General features: G+C 40.0%; 2 protein-coding genes across 3 annotated transcripts in view; one reads left to right on the forward strand and one right to left on the reverse strand.

Moving 5' to 3' along the window:
* Positions 1-99: 99 nt before the first annotated feature.
* On the forward strand, positions 100-7090 carry LOC116308212 (sulfotransferase 1C2). The gene is made up of 4 exons (XM_031718594.2): positions 100-456; positions 3656-4027; positions 4614-4708; positions 6018-7090. Exons 1-4 carry the CDS (start codon positions 165-167, stop codon positions 6312-6314), a joined length of 1056 nt encoding a protein of 351 aa, XP_031574454.2. The 5' UTR covers positions 100-164; the 3' UTR covers positions 6315-7090.
* A 171-nt stretch (positions 7091-7261) lies between these two features.
* LOC116308208 (piezo-type mechanosensitive ion channel component 1) overlaps positions 7262-24645 on the reverse strand; it is a 51486-nt gene continuing 34102 nt past the window's right edge. For both annotated transcript variants that reach the window (XM_089034485.1, XM_089034484.1), the window contains 24 exons: positions 23810-23988; positions 23248-23469; positions 22297-22562; positions 21967-22056; positions 21524-21600; positions 20914-21054; positions 19957-20336; positions 18623-18925; positions 17750-17941; positions 17125-17206; positions 16603-16667; positions 16405-16433; positions 16057-16207; positions 15402-15446; positions 15262-15320; positions 14749-14856; positions 14134-14292; positions 13262-13409; positions 12435-12620; positions 11887-11991; positions 10823-10995; positions 9745-9864; positions 9053-9301; positions 7262-8362 (listed from right to left, as the gene is read on the reverse strand). In XM_089034485.1, the coding sequence (XP_088890611.1) occupies positions 8110-8362; positions 9053-9301; positions 9745-9864; positions 10823-10995; positions 11887-11991; positions 12435-12620; positions 13262-13409; positions 14134-14292; positions 14749-14856; positions 15262-15320; positions 15402-15446; positions 16057-16207; positions 16405-16433; positions 16603-16667; positions 17125-17206; positions 17750-17941; positions 18623-18925; positions 19957-20336; positions 20914-21054; positions 21524-21600; positions 21967-22056; positions 22297-22562; positions 23248-23469; positions 23810-23988 (3782 nt within the window). In that variant the 3' untranslated portion in view covers positions 7262-8109. The remainder of the gene's footprint in view (positions 8363-9052; positions 9302-9744; positions 9865-10822; positions 10996-11886; positions 11992-12434; positions 12621-13261; positions 13410-14133; positions 14293-14748; positions 14857-15261; positions 15321-15401; positions 15447-16056; positions 16208-16404; positions 16434-16602; positions 16668-17124; positions 17207-17749; positions 17942-18622; positions 18926-19956; positions 20337-20913; positions 21055-21523; positions 21601-21966; positions 22057-22296; positions 22563-23247; positions 23470-23809; positions 23989-24645) is intronic.

Here is a 24645-nt window from a genome sequence, read left to right on the forward strand (position 1 = left end):
CAATTGGTTTCCAATTCTCAAGAGATTGAAATTATTTTGTTTTGTCCTCCAAATTGAGCTGCTTTGACGTCACATGCAAGGGGTCTATTTGGAGGACCTAACAATAGGATTCCAATTCTCAGGAGATTGAAATTATTGTGTTTTGTCCTCCAAATTGAGTTGCTATGACGTCACATGCAAGGGGTCTTTATGGCAGCCGGATAATAATAACTGTCCAAGACCACAGACTCGTATTCTATTTATCATTTCATCGTTCATCCCTCGACTCCTTCATAAACATGTCGGTGATACAGACTCATGATCGAGCCGTGCCACTAAAGTACAAGCATCCAGTTCTATTTAGTGAGATCGATGGAGTTATTCATATGCCTGGGGCAACGAAAGAGATACTACAAACTGTTTCTAAACTAGAAACTAAAAACACTGATGTAATTATTGCCACATGGCCCAAGTCAGGTCAGTCTTATAATCATAGCTTCTCGCCATCTGTCAGTCAGTTGAGTTGATTTAACAGTACATATACAACAACAGAATCAATATTCTAATAACAACAACATCGTTAACTACTCAGTAGCCCTTATTTGACCTCATATCTATTTCGCGGGTTAATGAACGCCATTACGACTCTATGTTGTCTTGTTAGGTGTCCTTAAATTATAAATTCAATAATGTGAAAAAACACGCGTTTGGCTATCATTAATCATCAACATTTCAACTCAAGTACCCATAAGTATTTTGTCAGGTTTCGCTACTCTTACGATAAATTTAGTTCTAAAAACGACCTGCTATAATTATTTATTATCATGACAAGCTGGTGTCAACAAAACTGAAGATAAATTTCAACGTGTTTTTGTAGGTTGGAATCATTTTTTTTTTTTTCATATAAAAGAACGCCATCTCATTATTCGCTGTGGATGGACTAATAAGCTTGAACCTCTATTAAATTTAATGGTTTATGGTCGAGGAAGCGTTCTCGTATATAAAAGAAGATTCAGTTGTTTGTTCATTGTTAGTTTTGTTAGTTGTCAGTGCCACATTTATATAAATAGCACAGCACTACGCAGCCACTATTAGTGTCATCGCTAATAGCGGCTGCGTTGGAGACTACACTGCACCCGAATGTGACCCTTGGTCCCCAGGGGGGAGGGGGAGGGGGTACTCCCATATATGGACTATACGGGGATGATCCGCTGAACAGGCTATATGGTTTTTCGAGCTTCTTGTCACAAACAGGGTATGCAATTTCACTCAAGCTCTAAGTTCTTCCTGAGTTTCCTGTCATATTCAGGGTTTCTAATTTTGTATTGACCGAAACTCAGTCCAATTAATTATATCTTTTGTCATAAACAGGGTTTACAAATTTGAGTGTTTTTTTTTGTCATAAACAGGGTTCCCGTTTCAGAATCCCAACGGAACACCCCTACCCAAATCGTGGCGGAGTACTCCCCCCCCGGGCCCTTTTTGTCATCCTTACATGATGATGTTTTGCATGGCTTTCATAATCCGGCCTTTTCGGTATCTTTATTTGTTATGCTAATTTTCACTATTGCCTTGGTATAGAGTACCAAAGTGATTGACTTCACAAAATATTATTTTCACCGTATCATATAATGTTGATTGTGAATTTTGATAGGACATCAAGAAAGACGCTCACAAGTAAATTTGAGGGGAATTGGTTGAATAGCTACGGAGATATTGCCGTTTGAATATATAATTCATCTCCATACAAATCTGGGGAAATTATATATTCAAACGGCCATATCTCGGTGGCTTTTTAGCCTATATTCTTGAAATTTGCTTGTTAACGTCTCCCTTGATATTCTTTCGAAATCGAGGATCAAAAATTGTCAAACGCAAAATTTAGTTTTCCGTGACGCCACACTTCGGTACGCTATTAAGAGTTTTACATATGACCCTTGAAAAATAGTATGCATAATGATAGCGGCTATTTATAGTATTGTTTTCGTTTTGGCCGCAAAAGAGGAAAAGTGCGGTAAACAACGTTGAATTCTTCCTAGTGGCACATTCAATAAAATTACTCGATTCTGATTGGTCGAGAGGAGTACAATTAAACCGTAATTTTTTTTCAATGATGAGCAATAATGGCCAAAAGCGCCAAAAACTAGACTTTCGTATGAGTTTTGATTCCAATTTTCGTTTTGTGTTAACACTCAAAACCTTTTTTAAACAGTTAGAAACTGATGTACTATGATAAAATGGCTGTTTGAAGCGGTATTTGTACAAAGATTTTTTGTTGCATTTGTGTTAGAATGTTGCTTTGTCAGGCTTTTTTATAGAAAATATATGGGGAATAAGCAAATGAAGGCCTAAACCTCATTTTCGAATAAAATTTTTGCTTTGGGCTAACACTTTGATTCCTATTTCATCGATCATCTCCACTTCCAAACTTTCTGAATAACAAGATTTTAGCCTTGTACAACAGCCTTTCTTCAAGAAAATAGTTTTTGGCGCTCACTGCTTGAATACGAAAAGAATTCTCTCTTGATTTCTCTTACTTTGGCAAAAAAGACAGATATTGAATGTGTTTTCTTCAACAAGTTTTGTTGAAGCAAATTTTGGGAAATCGCACAACCCGTTATAATGGTACAATTCGTAATTAAAAGATACTCGTAATGTTTTGAAAGTTCTTAAATTGCACTCGCCTAGAGGCTATGTGTAATTACAAGAACTATTAATACTGAATTGTACTCAAGGTCGTGTTTGATATTCCTGTACAAATTCCGGTTGTAAACTATGGTTGTTTCTTGTCAATAAAATTCCCCCTAAATTTTCGCTTCACAACAAACCAAAATGCAAAATATACACGACTAAAAGACTAACAAAAGGCTTAAACAAGTATTTAGAAAACTTCAATAACTATTTGAGAGGTAAAATAAAGGATAAAATAAGGAGATAGTGAGAAAATCTTACCTTTAAAGATTAAATACCTTGACAAGAACCAAAGAAGTTGAAACGCTGGGGAAAATGGCGGGAAATGACGCGCCTGCGAAGTCTTGCCCACAATCCTTAGCGTGACGTGCCTTTGTTCTTTTGATGTTTTGATGTTTGTAAAAAAACGTTAAGATATAATTGTACAGAAAATAAGAATTAAAGAAAATAAATGAAAAACATAGGGAAAAAGGAAAGAGTAGAGTGAATAAAGCGTGATTGGTATGTTATGGTCTCCTCAGCAAGCAACGCCTTGGGCTTCCTTTGACATAGATCGTGATGGGACTGAGGACGAAAGAGTTGTTATATATTTTTCCTCCGTAACACAGGAAGTCCAAAGTCAGAGGAGTAGGCTCTATATATGTCTTTACCTTATATATTTCGGCTTGAAGCAAAAAAGAAAAGAAAAGAAAAAGGCAAAACTAAGCAAAAGAAATGAAATCAGAAAAAAAAAAAAAGAAGAAAAAAGAAAACCAAAAGGGAAAGGAAAGCCCGAACTGCACTTTGGGTGATGTGAATACAATTTGCGTGACGTCACAACGATATCAAATTTTGTCTGGACGTTTTTTCAGGCATAATTCTTTCTGCGTTGACATTATTTACATATGAACATATCATTTCTCAGTAAGCCATATTCAACAAGAACCTCAGTCACCAACTTCTTTTAAAAATAGCTGTATTTATAAGCTTGCTGCAATTTTTCTAGGCACAACATGGGCAATGGAGATTGTATGGCAGATATTCAACGATGCTCAGATCAGTAATACCAGAATTGATCAGAAAGTGAAGTTCATTGAACTCTTGTATATGCCAAGCTCTTCTGGCGACTTTCACTCCCCTGAAGATGTAAAAAAAGCATTCGAAAACCTCTCATCGCCTCGTCTTCTGAAGACACATTTACCTTATAGCCTTGTCCCAAAGGGAGACATCAACAACAACAACGGCGCGAAGATTATTTGGGTTGTTCGTAACCCTAAAGACTGTGCTGTGTCGTATTATCATCACTATAACGGCTTTGCTATCCTGGACTGTGATTGCACCTGGGATGAATTTTTCGAGCATTTCATGAATGGAAAATGTAAGAACTATGAAATACAGATATTAGAGATGGGACAGTTATTAGACCGGAGGGGGGAGGGGTGGTACAAATCAAGGTACACTGTCCCCAAATTTCCCTCTAACCTACTTTTCCTTGTATCCCCCCCCCCCGCTTCCCCGAACCAGCCTGATTCTCTTCTTCTCTAATAATTATTCCGTCCCTTAACAACGTCAACCTGAAGCCTAAATAATTTCTCTTTGGGGTTCTGTTTATTGGAGATTTCATTCAAAACATTGTCAGTAAAGATAATATGACTGTTTCTCCAAGCAACTTTTTCTCCGCAAAAAAGCAAAATCCGCGCTCCAGGCGGAAATTTTTTTCCAAGAAAAATCTGCTTGAAAAAAACAAAATTCATATCTTTAATAACTATCCAAGCATAAAAATACCCTTCATACTGTCAGTGAAGTCAACTCATCCACAGGGAACTCAAGACAGACTTTGAAATCGCGAAACCCAAAAGTGAAGTTATTCACACTTGCGGTTGACGTACCATTCAAATACAACACTAGAAGTAACTACTAGTATCTCAAATACTTCCCTAATCCTATCTTCTCTGTCTCTGAAGTGGTCGGCGGTTGCTGGTTCCAATACACGCGCGAATGGTGGCAACACAGACACGATCCAAAGATCCTCGTCATCAAGTACGAAGACCTGAAGAAAGTAAGTTCCTGCACTCTAGCCTGGTTCACACGGGCAACGAAAACGCAAGCAAAATTACTTGTGAACTACAACTACGAAAATGCAAACACAATTAGCACAACAACAAAAATGGAAAAAAGTTTGCATTCATTGCGCTTGCATTTGCGTTACACACGTGAACCAGGTTTATAGGAGATGTGAATACACTTATTTCAATAAAGTTAGTCGCCTTAAAAGCTATAAAGCTGAGGCCGACAAGGATTATGGGTAGATTCATTTTACACGTTCAACCGCTTGATAACTGTTCATGGACTTGCGAATCTTTTACCGGTTGCAGTCTCACCTCTTCTGAGCATCGTCGAGCTGCAGTTTGTATTAAAAAAGCTTTGTATATATATGCTTTTTTGATATGAAAAGTTTCCCATGATGCTTTATTGAAATAAGTGTATAATACGTTAGAGCTCTAGAGAAAGAGGCAGACAGACAGAAACAAAGACAGACAGCAGAAATGTTTCTATTAAGCCCCCTTTGGGCTGGGTGCTTATTTAAGGAGAGCTTATTAGTGGCTTAATTTCCAATTTGGAAATTCATCGTTATCTTTATCCATAATCTCAATAGAGAAAATGACTTCAGATAAGGCCTGACAAGGGAAAAGGACCACAGCGTTCCTTAGGGGTGGGGGCTTATTAGAGGCTGAGGGCTTATATAAATTTTGGCACCTCAGACTGGGGTCAGGCTTATTAGAAGAGGGGCTTATTTGGAGCTGGGGGCTTAATAGAGCAAAAACGGTACCTTAAGAACGCGCGCTAAAGGCAATTGCGTTACAGACACACGGTGCAATATTGCGCGCAAAGTTCCCGAAGTAGGATCTTGTTCTACTTCAGCAACATTGCGTCGTGAGACGAGGTTCGCAACATCGACTGACTGCGCGCTAAAGGCAATTGCGTTACAGACACGCGGTGCAATATTGCGCGCAAAGTTCCCGAAGTAGGATCTTGTTCTACTTCAGCAACATTGCGTCGTGAGACGAGGCTCGCAACATCGACCGACTGCGCGCTAAAGGCAATTGCGTTACAGACACGCGGTGCAATATTGCGCGCAAAGTTCCCGAAGTAAGATCTTGTTCTACTTCAGCAACATTGCGTCGTGAGACGAGGCTCGCAACATCGACTGACTGCCTGATACAATGCGCGCAATGTTACTCCGTGTGTTGTAGATTGAGTTAAAGAACTTACTTAAGAGCCATATAAACAAACTGACAGACAATAACTAGAAAGAAACAGTCATATCACGTGACTTGTTTGAACATCCCTGGCAACCATTTTTTCAGGATGCTAAGAAAACCATCCAAAAGATCGCATCGTTTGTCAACAAACCCGTCAATGAAAAGCTACTTCAGCGAATCGTTGAGCAGACGACATTCAGAGCCATGCAAAATCGCCCGGCGTTCGACCACAGCTGGTTTGGGAAGAAACCTGGGTTCGAGTTTAACTTCATCAGGAAAGGCAAGGTTGGAGATTGGGCGAAATATTTCACGGATGAACAGAACAAGAGATTTGAGGAGCGTTTTGATAAAGAAATGAAAGGTAGTGGACTTACGATGGATTTCTTTAACTATACTGAATAAATGATCAGATATAACGAATGACGTAATTTGTTGTTACGTAGCCTAGCGAAGGGGACACTAGAGAAAAACGTTTGCACATGCGTGCACTTCAGCACGTTTTCTAAGAATTATGTAGAGAGTTTGAGTGAGAAAATAAATGTTTGTTTTCTCCGAGTATACGAAAAAGTTCAAGAGTATACTTTTGTCAGACCAAGATACTGTATTAACAAACACAAAATTAAAGAATTAGTCTTACGTTTCAAGTATGGACACTAAGTTTTGGCATTTTGTGAAGTCCAATTTATAAGGCATGTTTGAACTAATTTACATAAGGATTCAGAGCATGCGCAGACGTTTTTCACTCGTGTTAGCGAAGGGCGTCACCTTTCAGGGTTTGATTAAATGCTTTCTAGTTAATACATAAAATATTACAAGACAGGTAGTGCTTGCCTGCCATGAAATTCATTCAGCTGATTGATACCAAGCAATAGAATACTCTCTGGTTGATAGCACATGACGGGCAGTGTTTGCCTGTCATTGTAGGCTGGTAATGAGATTAAAGAAATCAATTCAGCTAAATGACACCAAGCAATAGAATACTCTCTGGTTGATAGCACATGACGGGCAGTGTTTGCCTGTCATTGTAGGCTGGTAATGAGATTCATGAGATTCATGAGATTCATTCAGTTAATTGATACCAAGCAATAGAATACTCTCTGGTTGATAGCACATGACGGGCAGTGTTTGCCTGTCATTGTAGGCTGGTAATGAGATTAAAGAAATCAATTCAGCTAAATGACACCAAGCAATAGAATACTCTCTGGTTGATAGCACATGACGGGCAGTGTTTGCCTGTCATTGTAGGCTGGTAATGAGATTAAAGAAATCAATTCAGCTAAATGACACCAAGCAATATGTAGTTTGAATTTTGATTGGAACATCAACATGACATAATTAATGTCTTCATATAAGTTTTATTGCAATTTTATTTAGAAAATATGGTATTAATGAGGACTATATTCACTTTCGTAGTGTTTATAAATTTCTTCAAAATCTTATACAAAACATTTGTATGAAACACACCAGGATCGCAATATAGATTTTACTTTTTTGGAGAAAATTTTAAAAAAATTATTGTTTAGTATTTTAACAATTTCAATTGAATGCCCGTCCAATGTTACCGACATTTATCACCACCACCACCACCACCATCATCGTATTTCATACTGCAACATCATCAGTTACTTTATCATTATCAGCTATATATCTGAAATATTCTCAACTCTCTAAATTTCATTTTATAAATTATTAACATTCAACATTATTAATTATGATTATTATTAATAAACACTATTATTATATTGGACGGGATCACATATCACTATGGTAACAACCATTATCCCCATATCATCATCACATCATTATCATCATCATCATCTTCATCACCACCGGTCGATGTCATCACTAATGACATCATCACCACCAACAACATCATTTCTATCATCATCATCGCCACCATCATCTTCATCATCATCTTCATCATCATCTTCATCACCATCTTCACCATCATCACCACCATCATCTTCATCATCTTCATCATCTTCATCACCATCTTCATCATCATCATCTTCATCATCATCATCTTCATCACCACCATCATCTTCATCATCTTCATCATCATCATCTTCATCATCATCTTCATCATCATCTTCATCATCATCATCACCACCATCATCTTCATCATCATCATCTTCATCTTCATCATCATCATCTTCATCACCAAATCATTTGCATGCAATATAATCAAACAAAGTGCTTATTGCCGTTTATACTTGGTCCACTTTATGAGCGTCTCTGGCGAGCGATACAGAAACATGAGTTTAGCGAAAAGGTCTTCTTCGAGTTTAAAGCTCTTGCTTTCTCGAACCATGAAAATATCCAAGCACAGCTTGAGGACCTTGTCTACATTAGGCATCTCGTCGAACATGATTCGGTATGAGATAGAAGTGAAAAATAATCGTACGAATTTACCCACCAACCAAACGAAACCCACGTACAGACCAATGATGCTGAAAAGAGAAGAGATCGTGTAAACAAATCTTCGTGTGTTTCAGCCTGCGTAGCGGCCCAAATTGGAAGGGGGAGGGGGAGTGGGAGGGGAGGGTGAAAGGGGTGGGGGACCTGTGGAGGAGGGGACGACAGGTTCCCCACCCCTAACCCACCCGTTCCCCTCTCCCCCTCCCCACCCCCCCCCCCAACTTGGGCCGCTACGCAGGCTACGTGTGTTAGGCACTGGAAACGGAATTTAGGAAGAGACCGGCCTGCAAAATAAGAAACCTTAAGATTTTCAAAATCTACGACGACGTCAACCGGAAGTGTAAATAACTTCACTTTGGGGTTTCGAGCCTTCAAAGTATGTCTTCCCTGTGGATGAGTTAAATTTACTGAAAATGTGTTGAATAAAATCTCCAATGAACAGAACCCCAATGAGAAACTATTCACACTTCCGGTTGAAGTCGCCGTCGTAGATTTTACAAATCTTAATGTGGCGAATATCATTAGAGAACGCAGGGACAGCAAAGCACATTTTAAAGTTGGGGAAGGGGGATAAAGCGTAAAGTTATATAAAGATATACTCTGACTGCTGTGCTGTCTATAGTTTTTCCTATAGTTGCCCCTCAGCATCCCATAATGTCTTTATTAAAACGATAGAATTCAAGATTGCCGCCGTATCAGTAGAATGGTCTATTGCCACGTACCCTGTGCTGGCAAAAAATGAGAAATGTAGAGGCGGCACCAGGTCATTGAAGGTTATCATTTCCAGCACACTCTCCTCGAATAGTGGTTTGGGTGATTTCTGTGTTAGCTCCCACCATTCCACGTGCGGCCCGATCGTCCGCATCCTGATGCCACACGTGACGTAGCTGGCATTGAAGAGGGCTCTTATGGGTGTGGCCGAACCGCTGCCTGGCACACTTACGAACGAGGGAAACATGTCTTTGATTACACTGAAAAATAAAGAGAGAATGACTTATGGGTATTATCTTTTAAATTACTCCCAGAAGAGAGAAGAGACATGCCATGTTGGTGGTATAGACGTGTTGTATGTGACGTCAAAGCAGCTCAATTTGGAGGACAAAAGAAAAGAATTTCAATCTCCTGAGAATTGGAAACCTATTGTTATGCCCTCTAAATAGCCCACTTCCGAGATATGCTTCGCTTGTCACGCACAAAGGTTTCAATATGAGGCTACGTGCTAAATGCTCAGTCATTCGTAACAGGCGGTAAGAATAAATTTAATTTAGTACGTAGCCTCATAATGAAACCTTTGTGCGTGACAAACGAAGCATATCTTGGAAGTGGACTGTTGAGCTGCATGATGATGATGAAGATGATGATGATGATAATAATTTATTAATAAATATCTCGCAAAAAAATAAATACTACTCACATTTCTTGTCCACCAAATGAACCATTCAACATATCAGCAAACTGCCTTCGAGTAGTAGAGTCCAGAGGTATCAGCGTCTGTCCTGATATCGTCTCCTGCACCAATGCAGTTTTGGGCTCCCTGTGTTCAACATGATTGCAAGAAATGTAACTAACCACTCCTGTAACGAGTTTTGGAGTGGGGAGAGTTTGGAGTTGAATCAATCTCGTTCCCAGACCCTACTCATTAGCCAAACCGTAGGCTTTGGGAAACCCTACTGACCGATCTTGCGACCAGGTCGTCAGAGCGCATGTTCTATCGCTGACTATGAAATGCTGGCTCAGCCTTTTCAACGGCTTGTTTACGTCTTCTACTTTGAAAAGTTTATATGCTCGATAAATGGAAATAGGAATCTAAGATATACACCTACTTGCAAGAACGTTGTCATACGATATTAGAACATTAGTAATTTAGTGAGAAAGGAATACATTAAAAGACAAAAGAAAAAGTTCAGCGTCAGTGATCTTCTTTTGTTTTTTAATATAATTCCTATCCCACTAAACCCCTAATGTTCTATTTTCGTAAGTCAACGTTCTTGCAAGTAGGTGTATATCTATTTTTGTCGATTTGTCTTGCTTGGTTTCCGTTCGTATGTTTGTTTATCCTATTGACTAATAAGAGTTCGTTGCAGTTTCGTACCCAGAGTTCCTCGGTATCGTTCCCCCCCCGAAGAGGCTCTTTTGGAAATCTATACTGGAAATCTATGAAATTTCATTGGCTGTTAAAAATAACAGCAACGAACTCAGTCTCGTACACAGAGCTCCTCGGTATCGAGGCTCCTCTTCGGGGGAGGAACAAAACCGAGGAGCTCTGGGTACGAGACTGAGTTCGCTGCTGTTATTTCCAACAGCCAATGAAATTTGATAGATTTCCAGGGTTTCCCAGAGCCTAGGATTGTCTCCCGCGAGAGTAATTTTTTTGAGCGGAGCAAGTCGCGAGCTATAAAACTACACAGAGTTCGGAGGACAGTCTACACCAAATCTTTCCCAGTACACAATCGTTCTTTTATGCACCCATATATCACTGATAGTTGTCATACCTTGTAAACTCATACTTGAATCTCATAGTGACATTCTTCTCACCCAAGAGGTCGTGCACCATAAGATCACGTGACGGAGGGCTGATCTGCCAGATCGAGCTGGAGTTACCAGTGATCATAACTAGTTCTACTGTGCCACGCTCACGATAGTCACGAAGAAACGAGTCGATTTGCTGTGATAAGAGGAAAACAAGAATCTTTGATTAAAAGACATGCAGTGGTTGGACCAGGGTTCTCATTAAGGGTCGGAGGTCGGTGTATGCTCCGGTAACTAAGCAAGAATCCCCGGCTTAAATTATCATGATTTTCTCCTGTTATTTCAAAACTAAACGTTAACCCTGCCAAGATTCTCCAGTTAGTTTATCAGTGGTCTTCTCCTCGCTCTTAAAGGCTGGTTCACACTAGCGACGGAATCGGAATCGGAAGCAAAGTCGTAAGGGGAGTTTACGATCAAGTGTGAATATTTGGAATCTGAAGCAGAAGGATCAGAAGGTTTTCTTTTTCTTTCGACTCCGATTCCAATTACGACGCTTCTGATCAAGTATGAACCAAATAATTGGAATCGGAAGCTTTGACTCCGATTACGACGCTTATGATCAAGTGTGAACCAAATAATCGGAATCGGAAGCTTTGACAAATAACAAGGCTCATGCCCAGGCCATTCAGAGCAGAAAACATGGCGGCCTCCTTAGTACCTATGGAAACAACAAAGAAGCGAGCACCGCAGCGAGGCTTACGATACCGCTTGCGTTGTTCTGATTCAAACTAGATCGTAAACTTCTTGCGCTTCCGATTCCGACTCCGACGCTTACGACGCTAGTGTTAAACCAGACTTTGATTCAAAATTTAATGGAAAAAAACAAACGACAATACGTGTGCAAAAATGAACAAAGAGCTTATGCAAGACAAGAGGTAAGATAAGAGGATAAGAGGTTACGATACGATGGCGCGGACTGAGTGGAAAAAAGCTAGCCTAGACAATAACTTTATTGGATCTCCCTGGGAAGGGCTTTTCACGCTTTTCATTGATAAGATTTTTATAAAGTCTTATAAATGTTACCTACCTGTTTATGGTAACCTTTTCCTGGATTTCTTTGCTTGATTTTCTCTATTTGACTGTCGTTTAGTTGTTGTAAAAACTGATCTTGCGCGCTCACTCTAAACAGTGGCTACAAAGAACAAATCACAAAACGAGTATTTTAAATGGTGTAAAAACTACAATTTGAGGAGGTGCGTCCCATAACACATGACGGGTAAGATTTGCCTTGCATTCTAGACTCGTAATAAGATTCATTCAGCTTATGGATAGCAAGCAATAGAATATTCTCTGGTTGACGGCACATGACGTGCAGTTTTTGACTGCCATTGTAGGCTGGTGACGAGATTCAAGATTCATTCACCTGATTGATACCAAGCAATAGAATAGACCCCTTGCATGTGACGTCAAAGCAGCTCAAGTTGGAGGACAAAAGAAAATAATTTAAATCTCTTGAGAATTGGATATTTATTGTTGTCCTACGAATTGAGTTGCACTCAGACGTACAGCAAGGGGTCCATACTCTCTGTTTGATAGCACATGACGAGTATTTGTTTTTACTAATCTATTCCCCACCTGATATCCACCGATAGATAAAGTAAAGGTAGCGTCTTGTGGTGGGTTACTAGTATATACAGAGTTGATATAAGACATGAGCAACAGCGGGAACCATATGACCAGCACTAGTAACATGATCAGTAGACCACCCAGTGTACATTTACTGAGTATCCAGTACTTTTGACCTCGTGCTTGGAACCACGTCTAAAAACATCAAGTAATGACATCAGAGACATTAAAAAAAAACACGCTTGCGTGGCGTACGTGTAGCTCGCACACGTGCAGCTCAACTCGATGATTTTCCATTCCCGACCACGTGTTATTCTCTAGAGTATCATTTCTTTGTTTAACGGTTGCGCATTAGAAAACACACGAATATGAATACATTTTAAAAGAACAAAAAATCTGATCTCATTCCATAGGAAATGATACGTGGTATGAAATGGAAAAATTGCACAAACACGAATAAAGTCTATTGGTCATTCTGAGGTTGAGGAAAAAAACTGGGTCGAGATGGCATTGTAGTGCATTGTGGGGCTGTTTTAGGGGATAATTTTTCAAGATGGCGTCTATAGACCCCTTGCATGTGACGTCAAAGCAGCTCAATTTGGAGGACAAAACAAAAGAATTTCAATCTCCTGAGAATTGGAAACCTATTGTTATGCCCTTCAAATTAAGCGGCATTCCAACGTGCTACGAGGGGGTCTATTTCGTCTCCTTAAACAGCCCCACAATGCATTGCAATGCCATCTCGACCCAGTTTTCTTCCTTAACCTGGGAATAGCTAATTAGTTCCATTTCGTGGTTTCGTTCAGCCGTATAAGACACACTTTCTCTTTACTTACCTTTTCTGATTCCCTATAGCATTTCAGTACATAGATATTAGCATAGATGTCTTCCATCTTAAGCCAGTGGTACAAGCTCAGTGTAGTGTCTGTACACGCCCAGTCAAGAACGCTACGAAGCTCCAGGAGAAACGGGATGGCCTGGAAACTAAATAGAGAGATGAGAGTGTTATAAACAAGTATTATATAGTTAGGATAGTACGTGCGCGCTGATTGGTCGAAAACTGTGCTTTATTAGCGACCTTTAGATCCGACGACGAGTACGAGATCAAGTACGAGTACGAGTTTTAAAATTGGTCCTGTGCACGTGGTTAACACTAAATCGTAGTCGATTTCCGATTTTTTACAATGTAAAGTTTCAATCTACGTACGCTATCACGACTACAAAAAGATAGTGCCTCTCTTTAAAAGTTAAAAACTCGTAATCGTGCTCGTTCTCGTACTCGTCGTCGCATCTAAAGGTCTCTATTAATGAACGGAACACAGTGCTGGCGCCATCCGCGCGCGCGAGGTGCTGCTAGATCCTGCGACCGACTTTCTATTTGCATAAATAAATTGAATACCGAAATAAAATTAGTAACTATATAATAAAACAAATAAAACAGTAATAAAGCACTTAGCACGGAGTAAGTGACGTAAGCAATCAAGAAGTGTGAGAAGCCTACGGCTCGTGCTTCTCCTCACAAACTTCTTTCGTGCTTACGCCACTTCCTGCGTGCTAAGTGCTTTATTACTGAACGCAGCACGGAGAACAAGCTGTTTTATTTGTTAAGTTGAAGTGCGTTAATCCAACTGACTACGTTTTGTAAAATGGGCGTATGATACATGTTGCCAAAGTTCTTGTACAGGTTATATATATATTTTTCACTCACCCTTGAAAGAGGACCCCACTGGTTAGAGTGTAGCTCTTAGTGAGGAAGTTTCCCAGAATCCTTGTCGGGTATCCACTTCGGATCTGATAGGCTGACAGACCAAAATACATGCACATAAAGATGTACATGAAGATGGCAGGGATGTTTTTGTAGAATGGACTGGAAGAAAGAATATAACATCAGTTCCAACTATTATCATGTACAACAATGTATGAGTAATGTATGAATTGAGCTGAAAAAGCGTAAATACCGGCTCGGTTTCCCATCATGCTTTATGCTAGAGGATCCGTGCTCGTGCACATTGACTATGCAAAATTAATTTGCATATGCAAAGTGATTTCCTAGGGATTATGCAAATGAGATAACAAAGGGAGTCCACGTGGTCCTAGTGTCACTGTACTCGAGGCAGCCGCTTGGTAAACATTGAGTGCCACCCCCCCATAGGAAGACCGGGTTTGAATTGGATCCCACAAACATTTTGCCCTGGCCTAGGCGTGTCCCAGGCCATCGCAATTCCCCATTCCTCATTACCATCTCATGAATAACAATACCCGGGGAAGAATATTACACTATTGAATTTACCCAATAAAGATAACACAAAAAAACATGGCTTACTTCTTAGTAACGTAAGGCACAATGATGAACATGAAGATATGGAAGGCAACCACGAGAAACAGCAAGTAGAACAGCTTGGCGAACACGTACTTCCGTAAGTAGAAACATCTGTAACAAAGAAAAATCCCATTTAATATTCTATCATGATTTTTTGTTATCAACGTTACAGCCCGTTTGGCGTTTAAAGATAAATATTCCCGAGACTCGACAGCCACGGGCCGAGTGCATTCCGATCAAGAGCGATAAATATTCCTGTGACTCGACAGCCATGGGTCGAGTGCATTCCGATCACGAGCGATAAATATTCCCGTGACTCGACAGCCACGGGCCGAGTGCATTCCGATCACGAGCGATAAATATTCCCGTGACTCGACAGCCACGGGCCGAGTGCATTCCGATCACGAGCGATAAATATTCCCGTGATTCGATAGCCATTTTCCACAGGAAAATATTTATCTCTCGGGGGGAGGGATATAGAATAATGGATTATTTTCCTTGGGAAATACTGGATACCTGTCCAAGATAATGAGGATGAACTGTGTCAGCAACATGTACAGGAACGTCTTGGGAACCTAGTAATAAGACAACCAGGGTTAAAAATGAATTAACTGACTCTTATTTGAAGATAACATTTTTTTTGTATAAATACGTACCACATTTTCTTCGACAATTTTAACGAATTGAGCTTGTCGTTGAGGCTATAATAACATCAAAATTGCTATTAGAATCATAAGGATGTCCAAACATCTATCATCAGTATCATCATTATCAACATAGTTAACACCATGAATAATATTATTAACACCATTAGCCTCCTCCGCAGGCTACCCCATGTATTCTCTGTTGGGATTCCTGTGTTAAATTTTATGACAGAGAAGGACTAGGAACGCCACAGGGAGCCCAAGGAGCAAAAAGAACCAAGGAGATGCCTGTGGAGGAGGAGGCTATTTGAGGATCTGTCATCACCACCTAAGGACTCGCCAAATGTTTTTCCTTTCTCTGCGTCTGGAGGGAAGTCAAGAACTTTAAGCAGTGTACGACATCATCATTATTGCCATTATCATCATCATCATCAATACACCATCATCGCCATCCCCATCAACACGGACATCATCACCATCACCATTATTATCATTCTACCATCATCAACATCATCCTCATCACCACAACCATCACTATCATCATTATCATCAACATCACAACCACCATCACTATCACCATTATCATTACCATCACCACAGACATCATCATCATTATCACCACCACCATCACTATCACCAATATCAACACCACTATTGCGTGTCTTACCTCGGGTGACGAGAATGCAGACCAGCTGAACAAAATGATGATGAAGATGATAAACTGACAGGCAAACATCATGGCGTACACGTCTACAGCACCTGAACCAGTTTCAGGGTCGTAAATACGATGCAAGAAGGCTCTCACTGATCTAACGATCCTAAAACAATCATTACATCGATAAGTTATTTCTGTCTTCCTATGCAAATTTATGAAATCAGAGGGCGCCCCCTTGCCCTCCCCCCTCCCCCTCCTCTTTCCAGAAAAAATCTCCCATGTGTGCAATATTCGTCACTTTAGATTCGATGTTATGCAATGAGCTACGTGAACCACTCCCCTCCCCTGCTTGGTACTTACTTGTTCCATAATGTTTCACCATCATGATCCTGATGTAAAAAAACTTAAGTAAGTGTATCATTTGGTAAGAAAAAGGAATAAGATAATAATTGTACAATACCAAGCCCTCCCCACGCCCTGCCCCACACACTAATGTAGGCACACACAAAACATACATAATAACATAGAAACTAAGGAAGAGAAGCCAAAAGCTAGTACCTGGGAATTGTCAGTAGCCGTGGTAGATGCTCTAGATGGGTGTCTTTCAAAGCCTAACTGCTCTTCTACAAATGAATCAACATATACAATATATTATGAAGTAAGCAGAGGAGTAATTCCATTTCTATGACAACAATCGTGGGGCATCCTAAGTGGGGGGAGGGGAGGGGGCCCAGATTGGAAACATAGAAGATTGTTATAAAGCTTAGATAGTGTGCACGATGTGATTGGTAGAAAACTGTGCATTTTTTAGTGAACATAGCACGCTTGTTAACGCCATCTGCGCGCGCAGCAAACTTTGCAAATAATTTTAAGTAAGCAGCATCGTAAACCACAACCGATTTTTTCTCTATATATAATAAAACAATTGATAGAGTTTTATGTTGTGCTCCATCAGTACTAAAGCACTTAGGATGCAATCAAGAAGTGTGTGTGATGTGTGCTCTCATAATGCATGCGCCCCCAACCAATCAGAACGCGAGATTTATAACAGTTATTTTATAATATAAGCTTTAATCTTACCATCGTTAGGAGACATGGGTGAGACTGGGGTATCATCTGCATCATCTGCGCCTACTGCCTTGTCTCGCCATAAACCGTGAACCTAAACACAACAACAATAAACACGATAAGACCTTATATGTTGCACGACAAAAACGCATTGAATCAACTACCGCAACAGACTATACGAAATATTGCGCGCTGTGCTATCATCCGGGAGGTATTCATGATAGAAAAGAGACTTACGGTTTTTACGCGTTTAACGACGTTCATGGGCAAATGTTCCCATCGTCAGATTTTTTAAAAATTTTACAAGATGAAACTACATCATAAGAAATAAAATAAGCAAAAAATAGGGGTCCCCGATTTTGTTTTAGAGCTATAAGAGATTAAAGACGCGTTAATGATAATTTGCTTATCAAATTATTGGAATGACGTCATGACGATGAGTGCGCGTAGAAAGGATGCGCGCGAACATACTAAGTCGTTAAGTTGTTTATAAAACATGACGTTTTGACTGCAGCTGTGGCAATCTTTTTCAAAATGTTTCAAGAGGAGGTTAAATCAATGAAAACACTTTTCGTTTTATTTTAGCGAATTTTGTGAGCATCTGGACCCGGTAATACGTCACAACTCTATCACAAACCTTGAGAGAGTATCTATGAAAGTACAAGGCCAGTAACAACAGTAGGTCATAGGCCGAGGTATGGGTAACTCGTTCTATGCCAATAATCCTTGGGTAACAGAGTGGATCATCTTTGTCTCCGCCGTCTTTACCGTTACACGTGTTGAACTCGATGAATGGAAACTTGAACAGATACTTTATCACTATGACAACCTAGAAGAAAGAAGGGTCGCTATCGTTAAAACCGTAACTAGGCAACAGAAATATGAAATATAATTGCTTAAATTCCATCACAGCCTCTATATAACATTTGCTCCCCAAGATAAGCAATTTTTGGCACTATCTCGGTGTATAAACCACCTAATAGGGCTTGCCTATCAGTGTCCGTCACGCAATGCTCACTCCTGTCCAAGGAGCCATTAAGTCTCCTGCTTAGATTAACTATTATCTATATTAATTAGAAAATCAATTAATTGTGTTGTTAGTATATAATAGGACGTTTTTTTTACAAATTATACATATATTTATAATATACATATATTTTCCCCCTTAATTATTAGTTTGTAAATGATATTTCAATATTTTAATAGTTCTATATATATATTCATAATTTTTAATATACTGAGTCTAAATTATTATTATTACTATTAATTTGAATAAATATATATACATAATAATCCTTAATCTGAATCGACCTTTACATGTTAATGTATTTTTAGACTTGTAAATTGGATATTATTATTATAACTGTCAATAAAGATTATTATTATTTAATTTAAAAAAAATTATTATTATTATTAATATTTAATTAAAAATTATCATTATCATTTCTATTATTATTATTAATATTATTATTATTATTATTATGATATGCGGGTTTTCTTCTTCCTTTACCTGAGTATAGGTGATAACGGTGATCCAGAATCGTTTAGTAGGGCGTGGTATAGATAACATCCCCCACATGAAGACAAGGAAAGGAAGAGGCATGGAGAGCAAGCACGCATACACCATATGGTTGAGTATCATCAGCATATAACAGATGATATCAGTGTGTGCCAGTAGAGCGTACACGAAGGCAACAGTGAATCTCGCTACTCTCATTTGCGAGTGCTTCCAGTTGGGCGCGTCTGTCTCTTCAAGGTCCACCATTGACCATGAGTCGTATTCTTCGTCTGTATTACCTTTTGTTGAGTGGTGCTGTTTGAAGGAAGAAAACAGTTGTTCATTTGTACGTCACAACGCGTCGCCATGTTGGCGGTATTTAACATAAGACGTCTCCATTAGCTACCGCCAACATGGCTGTCATGTCTTTTTGTTTTGACTATCTTGTAACGCTTGCAAACTATTCATTATGATGGATTCTTTTGAAATTTCTTGGTATCAATGTCACAAATATCATTAATCCCAAGATTATTTTCACCAGCCTTACATCTACTAATAATCTAGAATGTACGAATCGCTATGAGTGGGAAACAGATGGTACTGAGTTACACTACGTACACGGTACGACATGCCGTAACATTGAAAAGGCTTCCCATAAGAATGGTTATCATATGAGTGGGAAACATATGGTACTGACTTACAGTACGACATGCCGTAACATTGAAAAGGCTTCCCATAAGAATGCTTATCATATGAGTGGGAAACTTTCGGTACTGACTTACAGCACGTACACGGTACGACGTGCCGTAACATTGAAATGGCTTCTCATAAGAATGATTATCATATGAGTGGGAAACATATGGTACTGACTTACAGTACGACATGCCGTAACATGGAAATGGCTTCTCATAAGAATGGTTATCATATGAGTGTGAAACATACGATACTGACTTACAGCACATACACGGTACGACTTGCCGTAACATTGAAATGGCTTCCCATAAGAATGGTTATCGTATGAGTGGGAAACATACGATACTGACTTACAGTACGACATGCCGTAACATTGAAATGACAGCCCATTATCTTTCAGTAATTCATCCAACCACAACGCGAGGGTACGGTTAGGGTAAAACACGGCGCGGTAAGGCTACTGTACGGCTACGAATTTGATCGTATCGTTTCCCACTCATAACGACCATAGCATCAAGTCCTGGAAAATGAGGCCTCTGTGAGACCGTAAACAAGACCGTAAACAAGACCGTAAACAAGACCGTAAACAAGACCGTAAACAAGACCGTAAACAAGACCGTAAATGAGACCGTAAATAATGTGATTGAACTAACCTTAGTCTCACCCAGAGTATCAGAAAATGAGGTCTCCGTGTAGGTCGGTTTGGGGTGCAGATGGCTTAGTCTACTTCTTCGAAGCTTTTCGATTCGTTTTTCCTTTCTTTCTTTCTTCAGTTGATCAGCAATTGAGCGATAATTCTTGGATATCTCTCTCAACACTTTGATAACACTGTCCACTACCATAGCTATGTAATAATAAATCCAACTCAACCATCGCTTCACTTTATTCACCAGTCCTTCTGGTTCGACTACGGCCGGGGAAGGTTCGGGGGTTGGGACGTTGACGTAATCGGCGATGCTCGAGGTGGAGCCGATGGATTCTCTTCCGGTTCGGGATACGGGTCTACCGGAAGTTGAGGGACCAGCTTCGGCATCTTGAAAATGAAAAATAAATAAATGTAAGAAAATAGGAAAGAAACAAAAAAAAAAAAAAAAAGACAACAATAACAGCGCCACTAAAGACAATCAGCATCAACGCAAGAAAGACAGCATTGTGACAAAGCAATAACAACTTAGCTACAGCAAGCAACAGTAACATAGCAACAGTAACATAGCAACAGTAACATAGCAACAGTAACATAGCAACAGTAACATAGCAACAGTAACATAGCAACAGTAACATAGCAACAGTAACATAGCAACAGCAACATAGCAACAGCAACATAGCAACCGAAACATAGGAAAAGAAATATAGTAACAGCAACATAGCAACCGAAACATAGCAAAGAGAACTCATAGCAACAGTAACATAGCAACAGTAACATAGCAACAGTAACATAGCAACAGCAAAATAGCAACAGCAAAATAGCAACAGTAACATAGCAACAGAAACATAATAGCAACATTGGAGTATCAATAATATATCAACATCAACGTAGCAACAGGAAAGTGTGTTCCGCCATCCACTACTCGCCCTACTCGTTACCAAACGAACAGCCGTCAGGTACAAACCTTGACTGGTTGATGGTTTCTCCTCCTCGTCAGAAGAGGAGCTTCCTCTACTGTCATGGATAGGGCTGACCGATGGACTATCAGCCTCTGAATCGCTCTCTGAATCAGAATCGAACCAGTAGTAATCCCCAGAATATATTGCTGTCAACAAGAATAAGATAAAAAAGATTACACTATGAATGAATACAACCGGCGTATTATTAATGTTGAGTTCTGATTGGTTGGGTGCGCGTGCATTATGAGAGCCCACAGCACGCGTGCGCACTTTCTATTGCGTCAATACAACCGGCGTATTATTAATGTTTAGTTCTGATTGGTTGGGTGCGCGTGCATTATGAGAGCACACAGCACGCGCGCGTACTTTCTATTGTGTCAATAAAACAGGCGTCTTATTAATGTTTAGTTCTGATTGGTTGGAAGCACGTGCATTATTAGAGCACACAGCACGCGCGCGCACTTTCTATTGCGTCATTCGTAGGAGGACGAAATAGCCGCCATCTTGGAAATGTGTCCCCAAAAACAGCCCCACAGTGCACTGCAATACTAACTCGACCCAGTTTTCCCCCTCAACATCAAAACGGCTCATAGGACAGAGTTGTCGATCAGTTACCTTCATAATGTGACTGTGGTGCATACTCCACTCCAGCTGGGTGAAGTTTGGAGAGTTTTTCTACCAACTTGTTGACACTTGAAGAGAAAGAGCAAAATCTATTCAGTCATGTCTTGATAAACCTAATGAAATGTTTGGCATTCTCGACACCACTTCACAGGGGCGTAGCGAAGACTCGGTCACAGAAGGGTCAATTAACCAATTTTCCATCCAATACACACACGTACGCGTTTCGTCTTTAGACTTTCCCGCCAAAACTTTTTTATGGGAGGGGGGATGGGTTCACGCCAACTATAAAATGCTTTGGGTCGGTACCTCGTGTTGTATTAACTTCTAGTGGTTTACGCATTCCTCCTTATCTATCAATTAAAAGAATTTTTCACATGAAGTACCACCCTAGGGTACAGAATTATAAATGTAGCAGATGGTATATTTTTTCTTACGATCTTTTTATTCTGTCCATTTTCTGCTTGTCTTCCAGGACCTTGGAGTCCAGTTGCTTTCGTAAGTGTAGATTAACAAGCTCAGCACCTCTGAAAGAATAGTGCCGTCAACGATGAGCAAGCAATGACACGCATGTCTGCGTCACGCAATGATTGAACATAAAAACGCTTGCTCCCTACATATGCACATATTAAGTATCAGCACTGTTAATCTAAGTCATGTGTAGGTCACGCAATGATTGAACATAGACACGCTTGCTATCTACATACGCACATATTAAGTATCAGCACTGGTATTCTAAGAGTCATGTCTGTGTCACGCAATCCTACCTAGAAGCCATATCAGATTGTTCCTTGTGGTCTCTTACAACGTGACGGAAGTAATCCGACGAGAAAATTCGATACTGGAACAACAGGAAGGTGATACAAGCACAGTCCATGGCCAGTCCCGTGTCGTCAGGGGCAACGCAGTCACTGTCAGTTATGGCCTTCTTGTTTTGATAGCCTGCATCACGGAGACAGAACATGCTTAGCAGCTGTAGGGGCCAACACCCTGTGTAGTCTTGAACAGCTTGCATCCAGACGCACGATACAGCCTGCAAATATTAAAAGAAGATTTGGTGTGAGTCATAGCATGGCCACAAGACCTGTACGCACACATTTTTCGCACCGGTAGATTATTCAATGTAAGGTCATCTCATTATGATTGGATGTTGTCTCGGTTGGCGAGTGGCAATGGAAACAGTGGTGAGTGTAGTCTTGAGAAAGACTGTTGGTGGTGACTGACGTTTCAACAACCTGAGCGGAAGTCATCTTCAGAGTCCAGTGAGAAAATAAACTCACTGGACTGGACTCACAACAACCCAACCAAAGAATCCTATTCTTATTGGTCTAAAATGGGAAAACGTTACACCCAAGTTTAAAAGGTCTATTTGCCAGACAAGTGTGAAATGGAAAAAATGGAATCTTATTCCCAAGAGAACACGTGGTCTGAAATGGGAAAACATTATGCCCAAGCTTAAATGGTCTATATAGAGGTTTTGCACCATCCCGTGACGGTAGCCATATTAGATGGCAGGAACAACACAATCGTCTCATATGAGAAAGAATTCAATTCCCAAGAGCAAAGGGATTCTATTGTTCTGCCATCTAACCACAAGCAGCCCAAGATGTATTACGGGTATGAACACGTGATGGTGCAAAACCTCTATTACGAAGCCACCATGAGGGCGCACTAGCTTCTCTGCTTGCAGGACTTTGAATCCCAATGTATTTTCTTACCTGTAGACAAACTTTAGCAAGAAGGATAAAGTAGTTATAGCAGATGAATGTTTTCCAGAGCGTGAGAAGCTTCTTTTTTGGCTTTAAGTAGAGCGCTTGTCCATGCCACAAGAAGAAGAAACACCAGAGAATAAACCCAATGTTGAATATACTGATAGTACTCTGTACTGTGATGTAGACCACGGCTAAGGTAATCCAGTAGATGTGTTGGAACAGCACCAACTGCAACACGAATTACAACACCATATGGAAAAATTAGAGGCAATAAAACTTGGTATCGGTGACACTAGAGAAAAACGTTTGCGCATACGTGCACTTCAGCACGTTTTCTAAGAATTTTGAAGAGTTTTGAGTGAGAAAATAAATTTTGTCAGACCAAGATACCAAGATGTGGATCAGAAAAATGTTGAAGCTCCAGTATGCCATGATTTGCACCAGCCTTCCCCAGAGAATGGATCCGGGGGTGGGGGGGAGGGTTAACTTAGGAAGTCGTAAATACCTAACCCACCCACTTCCCCCTCTGCCTGTATTTCTCACTTTGGATAATAAGCAAGTCCTTTACCTTAGTGAAGTCTAGCCAGGTAATGTTCCACATAAAATCAGGTGTGTGGATTTTATTTCTACTGCTTCGTCTCGAGGTGTTGCTGGGCTGGGCTGGTTCTTCTTCACTTGACCAGGAATAACGCTCAAGGCTGAAGACATTTTCCTGGCAACATGCAAAGAGAAGCTGCATGAAGTCTCCTGGGAATGGAAAAAGATAGGATCAGTAAGGCTAAAAAAGAAAAGAAAGAAAGAAAAGAGGGATGGAAGGAGATAGAGAAGGAGGGACGAAAAAAGGAAGAAAGGATGGTTGAAAGTAACAATGGAAGGATAGATGCATGGAGAGGGATGGAAGTATAAGAAATTAATGGATGGAAGGAAGGAAGGGAAAAGCAAAGTAGGGGAAGAAAATAAAAGGTTAAGAGAGAACTCTTTTCGTATTCAAGCAGTGAGCGCCAAAAACTATTTTCTTGAAGAAAGGCTGTTGTACAAGGCTAAAATCTTGTTATTCAGACACAAAATGCAACAAAACATCTTTGTACAATTGAAAATACCGCTTCAAACAGGCATTTTATCATAGTACATCAGTTTCTAACTATTTAAAAAGGTTTTGAGTGTTAACCCAAAACGAAAATTGGGATCAAAACTCATACGAAAGTCTAGTTTTTGGCGCTTTTTGCCATTATTGCTCATTATTGAAAAAATGTCCTCTTAATTATAACGCTGCCTGATTATCCATGGTTCATATTTTCGTCCCTCTTTAAGTTGATGTTACACGGCACAATTAGCAACGATGATTTTTCGTTAGGCCGTTGCGAGAACCATTTATACCTTGTAACATGCCACGTACAACGATTT

This window comes from Actinia tenebrosa, unplaced genomic scaffold, assembly GCF_029948245.1.
Source record: "Actinia tenebrosa isolate PJP-AT-01 unplaced genomic scaffold, QUT_ActTen_1.0 PGA_scaffold2__45_contigs__length_23673736, whole genome shotgun sequence".
Taxonomy (NCBI): Eukaryota; Metazoa; Cnidaria; class Anthozoa; order Actiniaria; family Actiniidae; genus Actinia; species Actinia tenebrosa.